This window comes from Ooceraea biroi, chromosome 1, assembly GCF_003672135.1.
Source record: "Ooceraea biroi isolate clonal line C1 chromosome 1, Obir_v5.4, whole genome shotgun sequence".
In the NCBI taxonomy this organism is placed as follows: domain Eukaryota; kingdom Metazoa; phylum Arthropoda; class Insecta; order Hymenoptera; family Formicidae; genus Ooceraea; species Ooceraea biroi.
Genome location: NC_039506.1, coordinates 15,486,338 through 15,509,100, shown reverse-complemented (window position 1 = coordinate 15,509,100; position 22,763 = coordinate 15,486,338). Strand labels below are relative to the sequence as shown.

At 40.7% G+C, this 22,763-nt stretch overlaps 4 protein-coding genes across 6 annotated transcripts in view; 3 read left to right on the top strand and 1 right to left on the bottom strand.

Moving 5' to 3' along the window:
* The first annotated feature begins 187 nt into the window (after window positions 1-187).
* LOC105283960 (isopentenyl-diphosphate Delta-isomerase 1) lies at window positions 188-2,654 on the top strand. 2 transcript variants are annotated; one of them, XM_020033172.2, is made up of 4 exons: window positions 188-531; window positions 608-706; window positions 893-1,243; window positions 1,778-2,654. In XM_020033172.2, exons 3-4 carry the CDS (start codon window positions 962-964, stop codon window positions 2,234-2,236), a joined length of 741 nt encoding a protein of 246 aa, XP_019888731.1. In that variant the 5' UTR covers window positions 188-531; window positions 608-706; window positions 893-961; the 3' UTR covers window positions 2,237-2,654. The 2 variants fall into 2 exon arrangements, with proteins under 2 accessions (XP_019888731.1, XP_011345423.1); XM_011347121.3 differs by lacking the exon at window positions 608-706 and having other exon boundaries at window positions 192-531.
* Window positions 2,655-3,646: 992 nt separating this feature from the next.
* LOC105283953 (arylsulfatase B-like) lies at window positions 3,647-9,867 on the top strand. The gene is made up of 8 exons (XM_011347102.3): window positions 3,647-4,390; window positions 5,579-5,738; window positions 5,901-6,127; window positions 6,283-6,523; window positions 6,754-6,911; window positions 7,175-7,466; window positions 7,545-7,885; window positions 8,283-9,867. The coding sequence occupies exons 1-8, from the start codon at window positions 4,268-4,270 to the stop codon at window positions 8,517-8,519; spliced, it is 1,779 nt and encodes a 592-aa protein (XP_011345404.1). The 5' UTR covers window positions 3,647-4,267; the 3' UTR covers window positions 8,520-9,867.
* A 95-nt stretch (window positions 9,868-9,962) lies between these two features.
* On the top strand, window positions 9,963-17,127 carry LOC105283954 (arylsulfatase B-like). 2 transcript variants are annotated; one of them, XM_011347104.3, is made up of 8 exons: window positions 9,963-11,397; window positions 12,348-12,507; window positions 13,029-13,186; window positions 13,946-14,207; window positions 14,618-14,775; window positions 15,187-15,478; window positions 15,836-16,113; window positions 16,594-17,127. In XM_011347104.3, exons 1-8 carry the CDS (start codon window positions 11,272-11,274, stop codon window positions 16,774-16,776), a joined length of 1,617 nt encoding a protein of 538 aa, XP_011345406.1. In that variant the 5' UTR covers window positions 9,963-11,271; the 3' UTR covers window positions 16,777-17,127. The 2 variants fall into 2 exon arrangements, with proteins under 2 accessions (XP_011345406.1, XP_011345405.1); XM_011347103.3 differs by having other exon boundaries at window positions 12,960-13,186.
* LOC105283956 (EF-hand domain-containing family member C2) overlaps window positions 11,902-22,763 on the bottom strand; it is a 38,077-nt gene continuing 27,215 nt past the window's right edge. Inside the window, exon 15 of the mRNA XM_011347108.2 lies at window positions 11,902-12,495. The gene's annotated coding sequence lies outside the window, so the exon portion shown is untranslated. The remainder of the gene's footprint in view (window positions 12,496-22,763) is intronic.

The following is a 22,763-nucleotide window of genomic DNA, read 5'->3' as shown; positions in this document are numbered from 1 at the left end:
ATGTAGCATAACAATCAAATAAATAATACGCTCGCTACAAAGCAAAAACGGTGGAGGCTCGTAGCGGAGGTTTCTGAAACTAACTGAGAGACCAACGTGGTCCGTTCTTTATAGGGATCCTCTAATGTTAGACTTTCAGCACTGACGCGAATATCGGAGCGCACCTGTCACTGTGAATACAAGCCTTCTACTTACGATCATTCGCGTAAATTACTCGAATAATTAATAACGTAAACGCAGTGAATTACACTATGTGACATTGCGAAAAAACCGCTCTTCTTGCCCTAGTTCAGAAGCGAAAAAGAACAAACCTAAGAAATGAGGAGCAAAAGAGAGAGTTGCATCGCGCGTACCGTGTCACGTCACGAGGTCGTGCCGTGCGTGTCTACCCGATGACGCAAACATGTCTCCGCACGCGAGTGATTCGAATATTGCCTATCGATGTAACCCATTTTACATACGTCCCCTCGGGCGTGCCGAAACGGGCAAGCAACAATCGCCTGACGTGGACGTCCGATAAACGATTAGACGGTAAGTGGAATTCAGTTAGCTGAACTTTCTTCCCGACGTTACACGTCACAAGCTCACCGATTGGCCTTCTGCGTAGAAAGTCGAACGACGTTTGTGTCGTTTCGTGACTCCGTGCATGCTGAGCAGCGGTTTCTGTTCTGCACTGGTATTTTTACGACTCTCCACGCTCCACGTGGTACGTTCGCGCGCGCGCGCGCGTATTTTGGTCTCCATTTTTAATGTTAATTTGCCACGGCGACTTTTGTACTCGCTGCCTTTTGTCAGTCTTCTTTTGCAAGGGAAGGAATACTTCCAATTCTATCGTGTATGTATAATGAGGTGAGATAAGATAATCGCTCTTTTTTTCCTTTACTTTTTGCAGAATTGTTAGTCATCGCGTAACAGTGGTGGTGAAACCTTGCACATTTTATTACAAAACAAGTAGTTTATAATGATACGAGGAGTGTGCAGAAAGCTATGCAATGTTGCACAGCGAGCAGTGATGATCATGGAGAAGAGCTACGCGACGGCGCAGATAGCACCGCTGCAGCAGGCAGCTTTGAAGGAGCGCTGCATACTCGTGGACAAGCTGGACAGACCCATCGGTGAGGCAACCAAGGAGTACTGTCATGAGATTGGTCCAGGAGGTAGTATACCGCTTCACAGAGCGTTCAGTATCTTCCTGTTCAACAGCAGAGGAGAGTTGCTGCTTCAGAAGCGGTCCAGTAATAAAGTGAGACTTGTGTATCATCGTATCTGACATTATTAGATTTGTTAAATGATTTGTTTAATTACTATATATTTAATTACTTGATTTTTGCAAGGTATTTGTGTCAATGTAAGTGTGGAGAGTCACAAGGTCATGTGTTCCAGTAAATTTGACATCAACGTTTTCTTAATCATTATTTGATTATAATTAGTATTTATTATAGTCTTATAAGAAAGCTTTAAAATTTATTATTTAAGCATAGCTTTACCTTGAAAATTACAGTCCAAGATAAAATTCTGCTTGTTCATACTCATGTAAGCTAATTAAATAAAACTGACAATGAGATTTTTTAATGTGCTACTCTTATACTTGCAAATATCCTTGTCATGTAACTTGTAACACTTGTCATGTGAATAAATTTCATTATGTGAAATGTCTTTATCATGTAACACTTGTACTTGCAAATATCGAATTTAATATCACGCGTCGACGATTACACATTATTACGTGGCATGCACAAATCTCCATAATTAACATTTAAATTCGTGTCATGTTTAGGTAACATTTCCAGATCATTATACAAACACGTGCTGCAGCCATCCATTGGCAGAAATTCCCAGCGAGACGGAGGAAGAGAACGCCATAGGTGTGCGCAGAGCAGCGATAAGGAGACTCGGTTACGAACTCGGCATACCCAGTGCCGACATCAAGCCGTCAGAACTGTACTTTCTGACGAGGGTCCACTACGAGGCGCCCAGCGACGGTCGTTGGGGCGAACACGAGATCGATTACGTGTTCTTCGTGCAGAAGGACGTCCGAATCAATCCGAATCCCGACGAGGTCAGCGAGATTCGATGGGTGTCCAGATCGGAGATCGAGAACTTCATGAAGACCGTAGGCCCGCTGACGCCGTGGTTCCGTCTGATCTTCCGGGACCAGCTGCTGCACTGGTGGGACAATCTCTCCGACCTGCGCGAACTGCGAGATCTCGATAACATCAAGATGCTGTCGGATTGATTCGCGCGAACGCGCCGACCTAGCTAGCCGAAGCGAAACCCGACCGTACAATATGTATATTCGATACATATTGTGCAATATGACTATTTTACAGAGACGAATCTCTTGAATAAAATTTGAATTTGAATAAAGGTTTTAGTCTATCCTAAGCTGCATAAATAACGTTCACACATATACACGACACACGCACGCACGCAGAAATATGTTTTCGTGTACACCGAACTCTTTTTATGCGATTTATTTTTACGCGATCGCCTCTTGTGCGGAATGTATCTACCGCGTAAAGAGAGTCGAGTGTACATGTACGTATATCAAGAATTATGAACAACACATGCGTTTTCCGCAGTATACGCGTTTTGTGAAGGATCAATGTGATACATGGTGAATATGGTAAAATAAATATGTTACGTGCAATTTATATTCTTCTCTCTTTTCTCTTTTCATTCTCGTTTCCTAAAATTCTCCCTCTTAATTGTTCAATTTAAATAATTAAAGTTTTCCATAAACTCATTTTTGTACGATAAATATTTTGTAATCGAGCGAAGAATACTTTGTGCTTCTTCCCTAAGTACTTGAAAAGTTATTTCACGGTAGTGTCTACAAATTACTTGGTGTCTCGATTCGACAGGTCGTTCAATCAATGTCTTCCACTATTCTGTGGAATCATTTGGTCTGGGCGAAATTCGTTGTTTCTAGATCGTGAGGTATTTGTAGCTCTTACCGTGCGACTCTTACACTATTTGATTTCGTCAATTACCGGATCCGAAGACGGTGGCTGTAGGTATGCGCTCATTTAACCAGATGCCTGGCTGAAGTGCTCCTAATTATTTGGACGTCTTAATCACTGCGTTACTCATTGCGTCAATGTCGGTAATATTAATGCTCGTGGTGCTGGCGAAGGGCGCCTATATTTATCGCAGCGTAGAGTATCCAGCAAATCGTGATGGAATTGGTGAGAAGATAAATTTTTATGGGAAACGAGTAAAGTATGAAATAAACTTGATTGTTTCGTAATCAAATGAAACTCTTACTTTTGTTTGTAGAAAATTAGAAGAAAGGGCTTTATAAAGGCGTAAATTGCCAAAATAAAAAAGAAGAAATGTTTGTACTCTATCGCTGAAACTGAAAAGCAATTTGTCCTTCAAAGGCATTATAACTTTTCGCAAAGCATTAAATTCTTAATTTAGTTGGCAGAATTAACGTTAAGCGCCGAGCCCATTTTGTTCATCTTTTCGTTTGCGCTGCGCAATACCGTCAGCTTGAGCGACGCAAGATCGCATGCAGCTGCATTATCATATTCTATCACATTTAATAATATTAATAAAAATAATGCTATGTATTTCAGTTACGTTGTTTTTTCTATTTCATAATCTTAAAATTTAATTTTTAATATCAGAATATTATTTCTTACATTTTATATCATCGGTCACCGGTGACCAACACGACGGTTAAAATTTAACATGTTTTAAAATGTGTTAAAATGTAGTGAAAAAGTACGCAGTAGAGAATATACCATAAGAAGAAGGTAACAGAAAAGAGAAATAGCGAGAAGCAGACGAAGTTTCTGCAGACTAACTCCAACGGATGCAAGATATCCCACGATGGGGAACGCTCTTGCGTTTCTTAAACGTTCTACGCGTAAGTCGCACGTAAGGCGGAATTGGAGAAGATGAGACGTAAGATGAGAAGCAACCCAGTTTAAAAGACGTTGCGCGCCCGTCATTAGCGTAATCGTTGCTAATGACGCATCTTCCCTTCCTATTTGCGTGGTCCATTCATGACGTGCTTTTTCGTGGGTGGACTATATAAATGTGTTTACATCTCCTCCTCGTTCTTCTGTGTTCTGCAGGAGCTTGCAGCAGTCGATGTACATACATATTGGCCGCGTGAATAATGCATCTTCCTGTTTGCGCGAGTATCGTTGCCGAGTGACGCGAACGAAGACGAAGAAAGACCTGGAAACGTGAAGTTTTAGATATTTTCCTTCGGTATTGTGATTTCTGATCCGAAAATTCAGAGATTTCCAAAAAGATGGCACGTTCGATGATTGGGGATGGAGCGCTCGTTTTATTCTTCATTTTATTTTTCTCTCGACTTGCGTTGGGCTCATATGAATCCGCACCGCACATAATTATCTTCATGGCTGATGATCTGGTGAGATATTGATGTTTTGCTTAGAGGAATTAGCATGTATTGATGAGTAATGATGATGCTTCTGGTAATTTGCTTTTCAACTATAAGTTTCGTGATTTATGACGTGTAATAAGCGGCACTGCAAGTAATAATTATTTGATATGATGATTAGAGTTCAAGAATAAGAAAATTGTATCGTAAATTGCTTTACTCGAGTAACTAAAGGTAAATTCAAGTAGAATAATTTTGTTGGTAACAGAAATACTAAAAAATTTAGAAATAATTAATTTTCTTTCTTGAAAGATTTTCTTTTTAGATTAATTAAATTAAATTTGATAATATTTAATAACAATAATAACTAGTTAGATGTTCTTAGTCTAACAATGCATGCAGTTTACTTCACATTTTCCTACTTTTCCTACTTTGCAAAGCTGCAATTTATTGATAATTGTCTTACACTTTGTTTATGCGAGCGTTCTTTGTGTAATAATTTACTCGAATTATCGTAACTTGAGATAATTCTCTGTGCATTAATGGAGGTCTAGCCATCATGAACTATTGGTTTACGTGCAACAAATTATCGTAAGTTACGATAAGTCGAGTAAGTTGCTACAAAAGTAACGCACGCGTAAATTTAGTGTTAGAAAATAAATATGTAGTCACAGTAAGTAGAAAAAGTAAAGTGTATCGATAAACATTTATTTTGCAATACTATAACGCTCCAATTTCTTAAATCAGATTGGCTTGATATTTTTAATCTTTATCAAAATTATTTCATTCTTACATTCTTGTATATGCGCTTTGCATAAATTATCATTATTATTCGCGCTTGCCTGTGCACTTAACTCGGTCCGATTAATCTGCAGAAAGTATCTCGAATTAAAATTATCCTTAGTTAAGTCAATTATCGTGGGGCACGTATTGTTCACGCCTCCGCGATCAACAAGTACGTCGTGAATTGTGACTCACTCCAACTATCTAACAAGTGATATAATTTCCACGCATCAATTATAATTTAATTTGATCATGTAACATATTATATATGCTTCCGGCGCTCGCATTCATCCAAGAAAAATATATTCTTTATGCACGTACATTAATTTTGACGAAAAAGACTATCTTTCCTGCATCCGAATCAAACGCCTTGTGTTGAAAATTATTAATGTAAAATGAAGAAAAGTGAAACAAGAATAATTCTGAAAATTGCAGGGGTGGAACGACGTCAGTTTCCACGGCTCGAACCAAATACCCACTCCGAATATAGACGCTCTAGGGTATAATGGGATTATACTGAACAGACATTACGTCTTACCGTCCAGCACCCCCTCCAGAGCCGCGTTTTATACGGGATTGTATCCGATACGTATAGGTACGTGTAGCTCATCGCTAAATAGAATTTCTGTTAAAGTTTCGTTCATCATAAAGAAAATTAATTTATTATTAGTTTTATTGTTTGGTTTTTAAATGTCATGGAGAATACTGATTTCCCTACGTTGCAATTTCTAAATTTTCTGTGTCGCAATTTGCGAAGGTATGCAGGGACAAGGTATACAAGGGGGCGAACCGAGAGGGCTCCCCCTTCATGTGAGGCTCTTGCCGGAATACCTGCGCGGTTTGGGGTACACGACGAAGCTGATCGGCAAGTGGCACGTGGGGTACCACACACCCCAGCACATCCCCGTGCATCGGGGTTTCGACTCGTTCTTCGGCTTCTACAACAGTCACGTTTCGTATTACGACTACAGGTACTCGCATAAGGTACGACACGCGAAGGATATTTACGTAAAGATCAGATCAACGATCGGAATCAGTCAAACGCACGCGATTTTGAATAAAATTATGATAACAATATACGATGCAACGAAGCATTGAGATATCGAATTTGACCGGGTACTTGTTTGTGCGAATACCAGAATATGACCGGGTACGATATGCATCGCGGTGACGTTCCGGCTTACGGGCAAGCTGACAAGTACGCGACGGACCTCTTCACCGACGAAGCGCTCAAGATCATCGAAAATCATGAGTCATCCCGGCCGCTCTACCTTCAGATATCGCACCTGGCTGTTCACGGGCCTCTCGAGGGCCCGCACGATTATACTTTCGACCAGCGATTTATGCACATCCGAGAGCCAGAACGCCGCAAGTACGCCAGTACGTATAAAGATCATGTTGATGACGGCTGCAATAAGTCAAGTCGTATTTTAACATTACTTAATTGATAACATTAGCGGTTCATGTCAGATGATTAAGAGAGACAAGTTCATCCTGGACGTTAACTTAAATTGATACAGTTTCCGCGTCAGAGTTGGCAGAGTTGGCAGGGTGCATCTTAAGAAAAAGGAATTTAATATAGACTTAATAACTTATAATCATTACATTAGGGACGGTGACCCGATTGGATGATTCTGTCGGACGCATCGTTCATTCCCTGGGTGACCGGGGGATGCTGAGGAACTCGCTGATCCTCTTTCTCACTGACAATGGTGCAGCGCCCATTGGCAAGTCCCGCAATTACGGCTCCAACTATCCCCTGCGGGGCGTAAGTACTTTAAATAATTGATTGAGTTAGGGGATACACAAGAATCTTACTAATTAACAATTATATCGCTGATGAAGATACAGGTAAACTGTCTATACTTTCTGTAACTATCCAAAAGTCTCCCCTCCGAAGAAATATATTTAAACTGACGATTAGGCTTAATGTCTTAATGAAACGATAAACCATGATATAATAAAATATAAAATTAAGAAAAATATATAACATAACGTAATAATATATGCAATTGTAATTTTTGATGGCAGATGAAGTATACCCTGTACGAGGGTGGTGTGAGAGGAGTCGCCGCGTTGTGGTCACCAAGATTGCGCAAAGCGGCGCGGGTATGCGACGAGCTAATGCACATAACCGATTGGCTGCCAACTCTCTATTCTGCCGCTGGTGGTGACCTGCAAGACCTGGGGGAGATCGATGGGGTCGATCAGTGGCGCATGTTGAGCGAGGGTCATCCGAGAACCCGGGAGAAACTATTGCTGAACATCGACGAGATCTCCAGGACCGAGGGGGCTATATACAAACAATACAAACTTATTCGAGGTAGATTAGAACCCATCAGAGTCTTAACCGATTAGAATTGTAGAATAATTATACGTAATCACGTCTATGTCATCTCAGGATCGATCGAGGGTGGCTACTACGACGGATATTACCGTTACCTGGAGAACATCGTGTTGAAAGATCCTCGTGTTGAAAGGAAGAAGGTGGAGGAAGACACGCCATCCTACACGGACACCGTCCTGAGGAGCACGGTGTCGCAGAGCATCACTCATCATCTGGGCGGTCCAGTCACTCAACCCAGCACGATGGTTCAGTTGCGACGGGATGCCACGGTCCATTGCCAGAGCTTCATGTATTATAACAACAACAGCTTTACCACTTGCAATGTCACCGAGTGCCTGTTTGACATCGACAAAGATCCTTGCGAGACGAAGAACATTGCCGAGCAATTTCCGAGGGTGAGGAGAATCAATGCGGACATCAGGAACTAATTTCTCAATAATGCATGCTACGCATGTCTTTCTTCGCGAATTCTTATATTATTTAAAGTCTTATATTATTTAAAGGCGTTAACGTGTAGCTATCAAATACTTATTTTTTCATGTGGTTTCATGGATGAAAGAATTACACTGTGTTCAATTATGATGATTAATACAATTTGGATCGTTCATTCATTAAGCCCTGATAACAATTAGTATTGTCAGTAGAGGAGTTTCTGAGATTCAGTAGAAACTAGTAGAAGTCGTAGAAGTGACTGGTCGTAATTTTCACTATACTTTGAGCTTCAAAGAATACATATCCAAGTTACAAATTATATGAAGGACCAGACGAGAGCAGATCATTTCTTCTTTTCAGATGGCTCGAGAACTGGACCTGTTCCTGGAACAATACGGACATAATATCACGAGGCAGGTCAAGGTGCCGGTGGACTGGCAAGCGGACCCACGAAGAATGAACAACACTTGGGACCCATGGATATCTCCTGGTGAAATATCGTATCCGACGAACGCGGCAGTCCACTTGATCAGTTTCATCTATTGCCTTCACATCGGGATGCTCCTCGTGATAACCGCGTACAATTCTTTTGTTTAAACGACTGACGCACGCAATCACATGGTGCGTATCCATCCGAGATTGGGAGAAACTGGTCTCAGACTAGCCAAGTGTAGCCCAGCAAGCTTTGGCTTTGATTGATCAAATCCCAAACTCCGAGTCTCAATCCTGTGTCTCAATCCCGTATGCGTAGTCTGATACTTTTAGTACTTTGGTACCCCCTTGTCTGTGCCCTTTAGAAGAGGGTGCAGGGAAAAGAGGGCAACAAGTAAATTCGCCAAACTAGAAAACTTTCTAGCTATATTGGCAAATTTATTTACGTTAATTACATTAGCAATGTATGTCAGCTATGTTAGCAAATTTATTTACAGGTGCAGCTAAGAATTGTTCTAGTGAATTTAACGAATCCACTTGCTGCCTTTCCTTTCTAGATACTGAGCAAAATATTACGCAATGTCGCGCAGCATCTTTTTAGATCAACACGTGCAGATGAAATGTTTACACCTAGATGAATGGCACATACACAGATGAATAACACATAAGCGTGTTGTTAATTTGTGAACTACACTTTTAGTGTCTTGGTGAATTATTATAATTGTGCTGAAAAAACACTCGTTTCTTCGCGCGTTAGTTTTTATAATATAATATTTATAATTATGTCACATTGATGATTTATTGCGCATTTTTCTTGTCACTCGGTTGTCTACGTAATCATAATCGTCAGCAGACTTTGAAAGTCCCTTTCGTAGGACACACGACTCGCTCAGGATTGGCAGTTATTTAATTACCAAGTTCCGCTGGCTGCAAGATACATCTATGTATTAAATACGTGTTCAAACCTGTTTTTCCTTTTTCTTGCAAGTTTGTGCACGTGATAGTTGCAGATAAATGCAATCGCAAGCGACCGAGATAGTCAACTTTCTTTGCCGGATTCTTGTTGAGTTGAGAAACGAAGTACCGATTTATTCCGCGTGTTACGTTCAACATCCATAGTTGCATCTTCATTGCGCTTTTATCGAATCACTTAAATTCGCGATAGAATCAAGTGATGTTAAACGCAAACAAACTGACTATTTTTGCTTTGGTCTTCTAGCCGTTTGTCTTGCGTGCTCTTGATGAGAGAAATAATGCCAGATTAATTTGTCTTAATGCGTGATCAGCATCGTTTCAAGTTTGATCCAGATTTTTGTCATGTAAATATATCTGAAGTTATTATTATATTAAAGTGAAACAGAAAAATACCTCCCTTAGAATTAACACCTTACTGTAATGTATTTTATAATTAGCGATCCATAGTCGTACAATTAAACAATAATTTATTATTAACCGTATTAATGGTATATGAGCGATAAATATATGTAACATCGAAATAAAATCAGTGTAAGTATATTTTTAATGTAGCGTGATTCTTCTGTAATACTAAATTCCCCTAATATTGCACGGTACAAAAATTCCTGTTAAATTCAACACATTTTACATGTCTTGAACGGTGCCCGCGACGTGTCGACATACATTGAGAAAAATTTCCATCGGATGAACCAATTAAATAAAGTTTCCGATGGTTAATTTTGTTTTCCGATAAATGATACCTTCATCGGATATGTCCGATCATGTTCTTCATCGAATATACAATTCAATCGGATATATCCGCTTGTTACTATGTAATTGGATTATCCGATTAGATAGGCGAACTATTTAGATTGTGATAATGCTAATTTGGTTTTTTACGTTAATATGTATCACAAACAATATTTTATTTTATTTTATTTTCCTTCAATATCTCTATAAATAATTAATAAAATCATTCCTACTTAAATTATTAGAATTTTTCTGTGTAAGACATTCTAATATTAAACAACTAGACAACGTAAAAAGTTAATGTACAAGTCGACGTGATGACATGTAGCTGGAAATCGAAATAATTCAGTAGATATCTCGAAAACGCGACAGTGTTTCACGTAGTAGTAGTACGACTGCTGCAATGAAAGATATCAATTTGAACAATCCGTAGGTACAGGCAGCGCCCGGTTTATCACTCGTAATGAGGCCATAAGAGACGGCCGGACACTATCGCTATGACAGACTCTATAAATGTAGCAATACGCTCGCACCTTGCAGTATCGGTCTCAAAGTGAGACCGCGCGGTCCCCAAAAACTCTTGCCACTATTCTGTTGAGGTTGAAGGTGCAAAATTAGGAGATGAAAGTGCAGAAATCATGTGCGTGCTGCTGAAACGACAAGATGACGTCCAAAGACAGTTCTGTTAACATTCTGCTAATATTCTGGACAACATTCTGTCAATAGACTTCAGAATTAGCAAGCAGAAAATATTATTATATATTATATATGTAATATATATATATGTAGAAGTGCAGAAATAATATACGTGTCATTGAAACAATAAGATAACGTCCAATAATTATTCTATTATCAATAACAACGCAAGATTAGCAGGCAATAGAAGCGCAGAAATAATATATGCCAAAACGATAAGAAGATAGCTAAACGATAACGCTGCTCGTTGACCAATTCCAACGATGTTTCGTATCTTGGCTAATTATTTGTACAGAATAATTGATGAATATTCAAACTGGCCTTCAGGAAGACGAGACACATTTGCATTGGCCTGATCTGATCTCAGACTGACTGGAGCCTGAACTTTCATATTTCTCGTAATGATCGAGCATGGCATTGCATCGCGTTATCGCGCTGTGACGTCACGTGGATCGGATCGCTGATCTAGCTGACGATCGATCAGAGACAAGATCTTGTGCAGTTATCAAAGACAAAGATGCGCTTGGTGAGCTTGGTGCTCATCTTGGTACTGATAGTGCTGAGTGTCGTGTGCATATACTTCGGCCTGAAAAAGCGTGCTCCCGCGCGCCCTAACATCATCATAATTATCGCCGACGACCTTGTGAGTCATTATCGCTTATCGACCAGATGGACTTCACTCGTTCGCATTTTAATTATTACGATACTATTTTATTTATCTTACTTGTTGTAATTGCTTGATTTTGAATGCATACCCGAGTCGAAATTTTGCGCCTACTTTAATGCTTTTAGCAGTCGTACGAACCTACTTTTAGGAAAATAGAACCTAGAACTCTTACATTGAAACGCAAACTCCTACAAACAGATTAAGATGCTATTTTGACCCTGCAACATTCGGCTATAATCTTGATCGTAACCTGCTTTGACGCTCTAGCGGCAAAAAAGGAAATTTCGGACATATTTTAGTGTTAAAGTAGTAGCTAAATAGACGCTGAATAACGCATCAAATGAAGAATTCGAGGTTCAATGTAGAACTAAAATTTCGACTCGGGTATGCTTTGTTTTTAAACTTTTAAATGTTCTGCTGCCATCGAGGTGATTGACAGCTAACTTTTTGCTGTTACTGCTCACTGTTAGATATATTTTCCTGCTTCTCTGGATTTCCTCAATGACGGCAATTGTTGCATTTAGAAGCATCTAAAAAAGCGATTTTACAAGATATTTCAGAAACAATAAAGAGATTTAATATTGCAAAGAATTAGTATTTCTTGTTTGACTCGCGAATAGATCACGTAGTCGAGACGATCTCTTAAACTTCGCGTTCGCTACAAAACTTGCATGCTAGCCAAATTTGCACGATAGTCGCTATCTGAAGTTGACTAACGAGTTATTGTAATTTGCATATATTTTGAAACGTTATATACCTAATGACTATTTATAAAATAGCGCATGTAGCTCAAGGCAACCAGTCAAGTCGTGCAAATTTATACGTTACCGCCAGAATATAAATCAGACAGATTTCTGTCTTACACGAAGCACCTGGTCCATGACAAGTTATGAAGAAAAAAATATTTTTCTGCCTCGATAATTAAGGGGTGGAATGACGTCGGTTTTCATGGTGCCGATGAGATCCCTACGCCGAACATAGACGCTCTCGCGTATCATGGTGTGATACTGAACCGACATTATGTGCTGCCGATATGCACGCCATCGAGAACAGCCTTCCTCACCGGGCGATATCCTATAAGAACAGGTGATTCGCTTAATTAACGTAATTAATCGCGTCTCGTCGCGAAAAGCGCTGACGTATTTTACGACACGATAATTGCCGCGCTGTTTGCCAGACGTTGCATCGTCTCGAATCTTATTTACAGACTTTCAACAAACCACTCGTGCTTTATCAACATATCTTTCAGTGCAACTTGCAATTACAAGATTTCGATTAAAAAATATTTAAAATTCCTTCGAAGGACACGTTAATAAAGATCTTCAGGGGTCATGTTATAGAAAATAAAAAGACAGCAAAAAAACTACATTAGAAAAATTCTTAGGTTCATTTATTAGCAAATAAATTTATCAATACAGCTAAAATATTTGTCCAGTTTGGCAAATCTGTTTGTTGTTTTTTTTCTCCCTTATACGAGTGCTTTGAGAAATATAGCTAGATGCATCTGAAATTAATATTAAATTATTTACAATGTTTAGGTATGCAGGGTTACCCCTTGCGGGGAGCTGAGCCGCGCGGTGTACCATTAAACAATACTTTTCTACCAGGGTACTTGCGAAGACTCGGGTACGCCACTCATCTCGTAGGGAAGTGGCATGTCGGGTACCACACGAGGAATTACGGGCCCACCCGTCGGGGGTTCGACACTTTCTTTGGGTATTATAACGGCTACATCCAATATTTCAATCACACACTTTACGAAAGTGTAAGCGTAATTAATAAATTAAAAATAATCGTTAGCTAAGAGAAACGAAAAAAAGCGAATATTTTTGTCCCGTAATCTCAATCTAGCTGGAACGAATGGAACATTAACGTATCTCTTCCGAATAATTACTTCGCGGATAATTAACAGTTGACTGAAGTCTTAATGAAGAGTAGTCTCCTAGAATAGTCTCTCTAAGAATGATTAATGAAGCTTAATGTTCAAGATTAATGTTAAATCTCGCTCGTCGAGCGCGGCGAGTTTCATTCATTCTCTTCGCTGCTAACGCCGACTATAATCGTCATCCATGAAACGGCTCGTCGATTAATTAAAGATACAAGATTAAATAAATATTATTTTCACTAAAGGTTCCATTTCGTTTTTATGACTGTTAAGTTACACCTTTAATATAATGAAATATTTAAAAAAAATTAATGTATCTTAAATAAATAAAGTAAATATATATAATATAATAAGCCACAAAATAATATAGAAACTAAAGAACGTGACTGTTGCTCAGACGCGTGCAGCCAGTATCAGACTACACATCAGAGATCGAGATTGCCCTTTGGAGATGGGAATTCTGATCACGAAAACGTTGCTACACTTCGACTGGTCCACTCGCAATCTTCAAATCGCGATCTCAATCTCTGATGCGCAATCTGATCGCTGTGATCGTTATTCGCACGACGCTGCCATGGGTAGATCAGTTGGAAGAGGACGATCACACGGATCGAGTGAACCACGAGAGATGCTTTGCAGAAACAACGCGGCTACGATTTGCATCGGATCACGGCTGACAATCACTCGGTGGAGCACAACTACGAGTACGTGACTGACCTCGTGACCCGCGAGGCGGAGATCATCATCTCGTCGCGCGATCCCGAGAAGCCTCTGTATCTGCAACTGGCGCATCTCGCGCCTCACTCCAGCGATGCTGAGGAGGTCATGGAAGTGCGCGATTGGCAAGAGACAAACGCCACCCTCGCTCACATTCAGGACGTGAATAGAAGAAAATACGCGAGTATGCAGCTCCATTATCCGACTAGAAGTCGTTTAGAAGCACCTTAATTAAAGACTATCGCGACAATTTTGCGTGAAATGGCAAGCTGCAACCGTCATCATGCAATATTTTATGACAGCAGATTGGGAGAAAACGTTTTAGCTTGCTTGTGCTGATTCAATCATTTTAAACGGTTCCAGTTTAGGAATGATTCTTTTTTTGGTTCTTTGTGTTGGTCTTCGATGTGCTAGACCCGTTTTTCAGATTTGCTTTATTTTCGCTTTAATGGGATCGCATCAGATGCAATTCGTGTGTTTAATCCTTTCGTCCCGAATGACGAAAGGGAGATGGGAATATATATTCAAGGATGAAAGGATTAATTGAACAGGTTCGACTTCGCGATGCTTGACACGATAAATCTTCATTTTCAGGTGTCGTCGCCACGTTGGATAAGTCGGTCGGTCGAGTAGTCACTGCTTTGAGCAGAGCGAATCTGTTGGAAAACTCGATCATCGTTTTCCTATCCGACAACGGAGCGCAGACCGAGGGTTATTTGAAGAATTACGGATCCAATTACCCGCTGAGAGGGGTAAATGCAGCTTTGTATAGACGCAGATCCGCACTTCCGCTGGATTTTACGATTTCACGATTTCTTGCAGAATTGAGCTCGATATAGCTAAGCGAAAATGTTACGCGTTAACATAACGTTATAAATATTATATAAAAGTATGAGTCAGTGCTGTTAATTCTATGGAAATTGTTAGATTTTCCTTCCATCTGCTTCGCATTTTCCTCTCTCATCTTGCAAGATCTCGAAGAAATCAAGAATCAGATAGCTTCATCCATCAAACATCACTCAGCGTTTTTTAATTGTTGCTGCAATTTTATACGCAAGTTTTGCATAGAAATATTTTTATGCTTCATATTTTATTATACTATCTTGTTGATAATTTCAAGGAAACCTTGACATCAATTGAAGCGATGCGTGCCTATTTTCCAGTTGAAGTTCAGCTTGTTCGAAGGCGCCGTTCGGGGTGCGGCGTGCGTCTATTCACCCTTGATCGACCGTCCGTCGAGGGTTTCCACGCAATTATTTCATATCGCCGATTGGCTGCCGACCTTATACTCCGCGGCTGGCGGCGACTCGAAAGATCTCAAACAGCTTGATGGTATCGATCAATGGCCCGCGATCAAGAGCGCGAAAGACGGCAAGCGCAGATCCCTCCTCGTGAATATCGAGGAAAAGCGCAAAAGCAAAGCGGCATTGATGGGACGCTATAAAATCGTCAAAGGTCCGAGTCGCTATAATCTTTCTTTATATTTTTAGGAATTATTTATCATATACAGGTATAATGTGTACATTATTATTATAATTATATTATACGTATCATGTATAAGATCTCTATGAACTATAAAATTATATTTTCTACATATTTCGTATTATCTATCATAATCTTAATCTGTGAATCAATTCTTCTTCATCTTCTTCTTTACGTCTTTCTTGCTTAAAGAGTAGCTTCTCTCAAGACAACGCGAGTAAGTTACACAAGTGGCGCGCGAGGACAAAGAGTAAATTATATTGGGTTTTATTCTCTTGATTTGTTATTCCTGTTTTTACTCTTTCCTTTATCTCATTTTCTTTTCTGCAGACAATTCAAAGTATCAGAAGTACTACGGTTATCCCGGTAACGATGCGTCGTATCCCGAATACAACGTGACGAGCGTGTTAACGTCGCCAACCGCATCAGCCATCGCGAGTGTTTCGACATTCGCGTTAAACGCGAATAAAATAATGAGGCTTCGAGCGAGAGCTACAGTGACGTGCAACAATTTCACGGATTTCCCCAACTGTGCAGACCGCCCTTGCCTGTTCGACATCCAGAGGGATCCTTGCGAAACGACGGATTTATCCTCGCAGCATCCCGAGGTGAGATCACGATCACGCGTATCACCAGAAAGCTCAAAAGACAAGTCGAAGAGATGAAAAAAAAGAATATTAATTGGCAACATCAATCGGAACTATTCACATAAAATCTCGGACAGACTTAAAGCGAGATCAAAGTTGCTCGCGCGAAGATAAACGGTATTACGCACGAGATGACATTTTGTACAATTTCTGATCCGAGTTTACAGCTGGCGAGCTGCACTCGAGCACTCTCATAATAATAATAATACACTGAGCTAATGACGGCTATTAAATTATACGTGCGCGCGCGAGCCGGTAGAATGTACGTCCGCATTTATCTGTGACTTTACGATCGCCGGGAAAAAAACGAGTCGAGTAAATTATCATGCAAATGTCGTTTCATCCGACGGAAAGTAAGAGAGAGATAGGCAGACCGAGAAAGAGACAGATGAGATGGAAGGATAGGGCAGGCGCTTTAAGAAGACGTCATTACGTTTGCAGGTCGCCGAGAGATTGAGCGCGTTCATTGACGGCTATAAATCGGTCCTCATGAAGCAGACGAACGCGCCTGTCGACCCGGCTGGTTTTCCCAGCAACTTTAACGACACTTGGATGCCCTGGTTGCCGGACGACTATCAATCGATCTTCGAAACGCATCTCGCGACGAGCGAGGCTCCGTCCTGACGAAGCTGAAGCTTCGCTTCAAATTGCGTCTCGGATTGCGAGGCGACCGATCCAAGAGAGAGAGAAAGAGAGAGAGAGAGAGAGAGAGAGAGAGAGAGAGAGAGAGAGGTGCACAGGTGCATCGATGAAGAAATAATCATTGAATGACTAATTGTGCGCGCGCGTACGCGTTTGCTTTATGTTGGAATAATCAAGTGCGGAGACCAAAATTGCAATCTCTTTGAGAAACTGAGAAAAAAAATCCGGCTTTCAAGATATAAATTTGATTTTCAAAATTAGACGAAAAATAATGTTTCTCAATAATCTGAAGGATAATATTGTTTAGAAATAAATTTGAGAGATACACACAAATGACTTTCGAAATGATTTCTCTAAAACATGATTCTTTAAGGATGGCTTTATATGAGGAGCTTCAGAAATAATGTTTCTACGTTTTGTCAGCGGAAGCGGAAGTTTGGCTGCTACAATGCGTTAGCCGCGAGTCACCCTGTATGTCTTTATTAGCGGGGCAGCGGGTGTCGGCTGCGGGAGGGTGGCAAAAAGTTTATCGTCGGAGGGATAAAACTCCTTTTTTCCACGGACGTTATTGTATAGAGATTATGCAGATGGGGCGCCGTCGTCGCGCGCGGGGAGGGTTGATATCTATTTAATTACCGGTATCGCGTATTAATTAATCGTGTCCCATGCAAATAGACCGTTTCGGGTTTCCACGACGTCCATCTTGCCGGCCGCAGAGCGGATCCGCAAAGTGTTATCAACTATTCAACCGCCATTACGCTGCCACAATTATTTACGCGGAAAACATGTTTTTCTGCATTTTATTTCCGCAAATAAGCCGTTCATTCTTTCTTCCTTGAAAACAAGAACCACGTTATAATTTTTAAAACGTATGTCGCATGCTATTCTATGATTTTTTTGTAAACTGGAAAACGTAACGATTTTACAGAGATTTTCATCACGATCAAAGTTCAGTTTCTTCAACATATTATCTTCAAATGTTCAATGTCGCCGATTCATCTTTACGAAGAAAGAAGAAGATGATTCGCGGCCGAGGGAAACGCATTTCTCAATTAATCTCAAGCGAGTCGCGAGAATTATTGCGGGGAGGCCGGTTTCTTCCTAACTCGAGATCCATTTTTCATCTGGCGTTTAATATTTCGAATCGGCCATCCTTTGTTTTTTTTTAAACCTTCTCCACTGTCGTTCGCCAGTCCTTGCGAGGTTCTCCGCAAGAATAAAGGAGAATGAAGGGCGAAGGGAGTGAGAACGATGTCGGCTCTAAATTCTAATCTAAGACCAAGAGGAGAGCCCCCCAGAATCCCCCCTCTGTCGGTGCCTCGTGCACTCCCTTTCCGCTTCTTCTTCTTTCTTCTTCGTGTCCCCCGGACGCGGCTTCACGGCTCATTTAGCAATTCGCTTATTTGCAAAAGTTGCAGGCGCGTATACGCGTGGCTTTACGCTTTGTTTGTGCGTAATCGCGGGGGAGGAGATGGAGGACGAGGGATGCGAGAGAAATGAGAGGCGGCGAAAGGGAGCGGATGAGAAATAGAGAGAGGACTGAGGGGATGCAGCGGCCGAGGAGGGGTGAGCGGCAGGAAGGTACCTTCGCGTTCCGGGGAAGGGTTTGGAGTTTAAGTCGCTTTTAATAGCGAAGCAGCTGTCGCCGGATCTGCTTGTCCCTTTTTCATGGCCGATGTCTTCTTCGGCGAATAATGCCAGGAAATAATCCGAAACGAAGGAGCCTCTCTGTCTCTTTTGCTTCTTCTTTCTCGCCTTCTTTCTCTTTCATCCAGCTAACTTTTCCGCTAATAAAGCCGTTTATGTTCAGTATCGACGTAACACCGCGATCCCTCGTCCTTATCGACCAATTATGCACCCTCCTGATTGCGTAAGCGCGACCGTCATCCTTCCGCCGATTGTTCCTGTTCCACAAAATCGAAGCATGTTGCTAATCCCAACAATAATATATTTTCCGGTAAAATAAAAAATTATTCTTTATTCTTATTTCAATTTATGCTTTGTTTTCTTATGAAGTCTATCATATCCTCTTCGTGTCTGGATCTCTTCGAAATCGATTCGCAAATCAAGAATTTGAAGTCCACTTGAAGCTACTCTTAGAAACTGAAGCTATTATTCTTCAGTAGTTCTCCGTTTGATTTCCGATCTCAAGACTTCTTCGCACTCGTCCTCGTCCTCAGAACTTCTTCGGACTCATCCTCGACTTCAAGATTTCTTCACACAGAAGAACTCAAACCGATTCGAGATCGGCCAACGAATCGCTCGTCAGAAAAGGAGCGGCGCACCCCGCGAGCGAGCAGCCGACGCTCGTTTCACGTACAGTTTATTCGTACAATTAAAAGTTTGATAATTCGGCACTTGGCCGCTAAATGAGCGAGCCGTAAAAGCGAGTTTTACGCGGATGATCAGCGTTTGATGGCCGGAACGAGTTCCGCTTGGCGCGCGCTCGCGCGATCTTCAAGCCGGTTTAACGCGAAACGCGCGGTTAAATAACGCACAAAATAACGGATAAAATATGCCTCGTGGTGTTTGCGTATTTGCAGCAACGTGCAATCTGCTCTCAACGTCACGCGCGCATCTCTTTTGTAGAGATCCGCGTGCGTTTACGCGACTTTACAGCCCAGAGTTTACTGCCTGCCTCCTTAACGTTGACGAGGAAGCCGCTCTCTTCGCGACCGATATGCTTTAGCATCTACGGCCTAATGTGACAGTGATGTAATATGTTACATAAACGCACCGCGGGTGATCCGCAATAAATTTGTGTAATCCATTACGGAGCATCCTCCAGATACCAGCAATGGATGGCATTCATTTAAAGGCGATCCGCACGTGACGGAATTCAACGTGCATCAAAAGGATTTATCTTGAAGAAATCAATCTGTAAACTGCGGAAGATATAATGTAAATTGCAAAAAAAGATATGTCGACGATTTTTAACATTAACACCGCTACTATCGTGATGGTCATCGGTGACCGACATCCGAAAAATGCATCAAGACATATGAATATTATAAATATTGCGCAGTTCCATATTTGCAGGATAATGACGGTTTTTAATAACAATAAAATATGTTCACTTTATGTATTCAGGCTTCCATGTATTACAAATCTCTGAGAAATTGAGTATTAATTCTACAGATCGGTACGGAGTCATTGTCTACCTCTTTCTTCTTATCTAGCTTGAAAATTAAATAAAAAAATATAGAAAACTAGATAAAAATCAAAGAAATGAGATACAATGAAACAAATATATTAACAAATACATTGCACGATTTCAACTTCTACGAGCGGAAGCAAAACGAAATCTTGTCCGCGGGGGAGAAATCACATCCGGAACGGAGGTGAGGGAAAAATCAAGGGTGCAGGAGAAGGTTTCGTTCGCGACCACGAATAATTGGATAATTAGTCGAACGCGTTGTAACAACGGCCGGATAGAAATCGGCAAGCGAGACGAAATTTATAGGCGGACATAATATCGATCGCGTATCTATGGCGTTTGCGTTCGCCTGCGTTCACTCGTCCACTCGTCGGTTCTTAAATTAATGGGGTGTAAACGCGTTGCGCAAGCCGGCGAGGGTATAAGTTAATGCGCCATTCATTCTATAACCGCCGGGTATAAACAAAGATATTCCTACTTTTGTTCTATTCTGCGCGCCGCGCATGCAACTCGCGCGGATCGCCCGTGGCGAGAAATCCGCCGTTTCTCGGAATACTTTTGCAACTATATTGCCGGTGACTGCTCGATGCATTTGCGCGTTTGTGTTTGCATGTTTGTGCTTGCCGTGGCTTGCGAAAGGTACGCTAACACCTGTCATTCAATTTTTCTGCGAGCAATACTTTTGCCGAGCAATCGAAAAGCCCAGGCACGTTATATATCCGACTTTACAGTCAGAGTTGCAATGCTGAATACTCACGTGGCGATATCGACCCCGCAGCGCTAATTGTCTAATAACACAAAAAGGAATGTCGAATATATATTTGCGGTACTGTTGCTCCCCATCACGTGAGAGTTTTAATGATAAACTCAGACTTTAATAGGATACAATTATAAAATATTGGACAGCCCGTGCTGATTTTTTTAGCAAAATTTAAACGCAAAACTTTATTTTTAAAATTAAGTTTTAATTTTTTAAATCGCTCTTCAATCTGTACTCGTGTCGATTTCGACAGGCTCGATTGACCGGAGCATTCGCGATCGGGTCTCCTCACGGCAGCATACGGTATTTCGAGGGTTACTGTTGCGGTCGAACTCGCTCGTCGGGGTGGAGGATAGATATAAGTCCGAGCCGAAACTTAACGACGTAATGAACGTCTGACGGAGGATTATTTATCGACGCAATGGGGCAGCAGAAGGGACTGGCCAAGGGAAAGGGCAAAAGCAAGACGAACGATCGGCACCGTGGACAAAATTGGCACGACAATTAGCGGGGGAGAGGGAAGATAAGTGACTTCTGCCAATCGTGGGGGCACAATACCATGATGAGAAATTTGCGCTAATTATGTATGTGTATGTGTGTGCTGAAATCATGCAGAAATCATAGAGATTTGTTATAACTATCGAAGTTATTATTTGTTGTTAAGAAAGAGTTATATTCGGTTGAAAAGTCCGTGCCAATTGTTTTAACAAAGTTCAAACACAAAATTTTATATTAAGAATTAAATTTATAAAGTATCAAGAATACAAATTTATACAGTACCAATGAATATAAAGGTTTGCGATTAAATTTCGCTAAAAATATCCGTATGGATTTTCTGGTCGATCAATAGATAGATAATTACACGATTGCACTTTGTTATTTATTATATCGTGATGGATAAAGGGAATCCAAGAGAAAGAGAGACCCGAAATTTGAATATACAAAGTGTCTTATAAACACCTATATTTCCTTTAAGGGGGGAGCCTGCTTTAGAACGCTAAAAATAAGGTATATTTTACGAATTGTTTTTGGAGAAACTATACAGCGGATCATTATAAAACTTTTATGCATTTATTAGTACATGTTTAAAGATAAAAAAATTATTTTTTGATTTGAATATATCGCTTGTAGAGGTCGTCCTGGAGAAATCTTAGTGCAGCCGCGTCACCGGCATTGCAAATTGGTGAGCATTCTCCTGCCTCCAAATTTCGTCTAAACTGAAAAATTGAAATGTGTTCTCGTTATTTATGAATTCCCATCGTCGATGAACCAAAGAGAGAAGAAAAAAGTTGAAAAGTGCCAAAATGGTGGAGCTTAGAACACAAAAGTACGATTTTTAGGCAAAGTTGTTGAACTTTTTCATGCAAAAGTAATTGTTTAACTTAATGTTTTTATGAATATTAAAGGTTCATCGACGATGGGAATTCATAAATAACGAGAAAATATTTCAATTTTTCAGTTTGGATGAAATTTGGAGGCGGGAGAATGCTCACCAATTTACAATGCCGGCTGCACTAAGATGCCTCCAGGACGACCTCTACAGGCGATATATTCAAATAAAAAAATAATTGTTTTTATCTTTAAACATGTACTAATAAATGCATCAAAGTTTTATAATGATCCGCTGTATAGTTTCTCCAAAAAAAATTCGTAAAATTATACCTTATTTTCAACGTTCTAAAGCAGGCTCCCCCCTTAATAAAATTCTTTAAAGGATTTCATGAAATCCTCAAAATACAATATTTTGCGAAATCAAGTACACTCAAGTGGAATGAATGAAACGCGGGGGGGGGGGGGGATTTAAAGTGACGATTTCTTCCAGCGTGGCAACGTTCGAGATCCATGTCCGCTCGAAGAAATCGACGATCGACGAATCGGAGCGAGATAGCACCGGCTCTCTAACTGGTACAGGCAGGGATAAATCGTTTTGGCCCCGCCTCGTAGTAAAACAAATGATCACAAAGATACCGCCTGCTCGTTAAAGTCATCCCCGCGAAGGTGGTCCTGGCCTCTGCCCATCTTTCTCCTTTACCATATTCCTCGTTACGTATA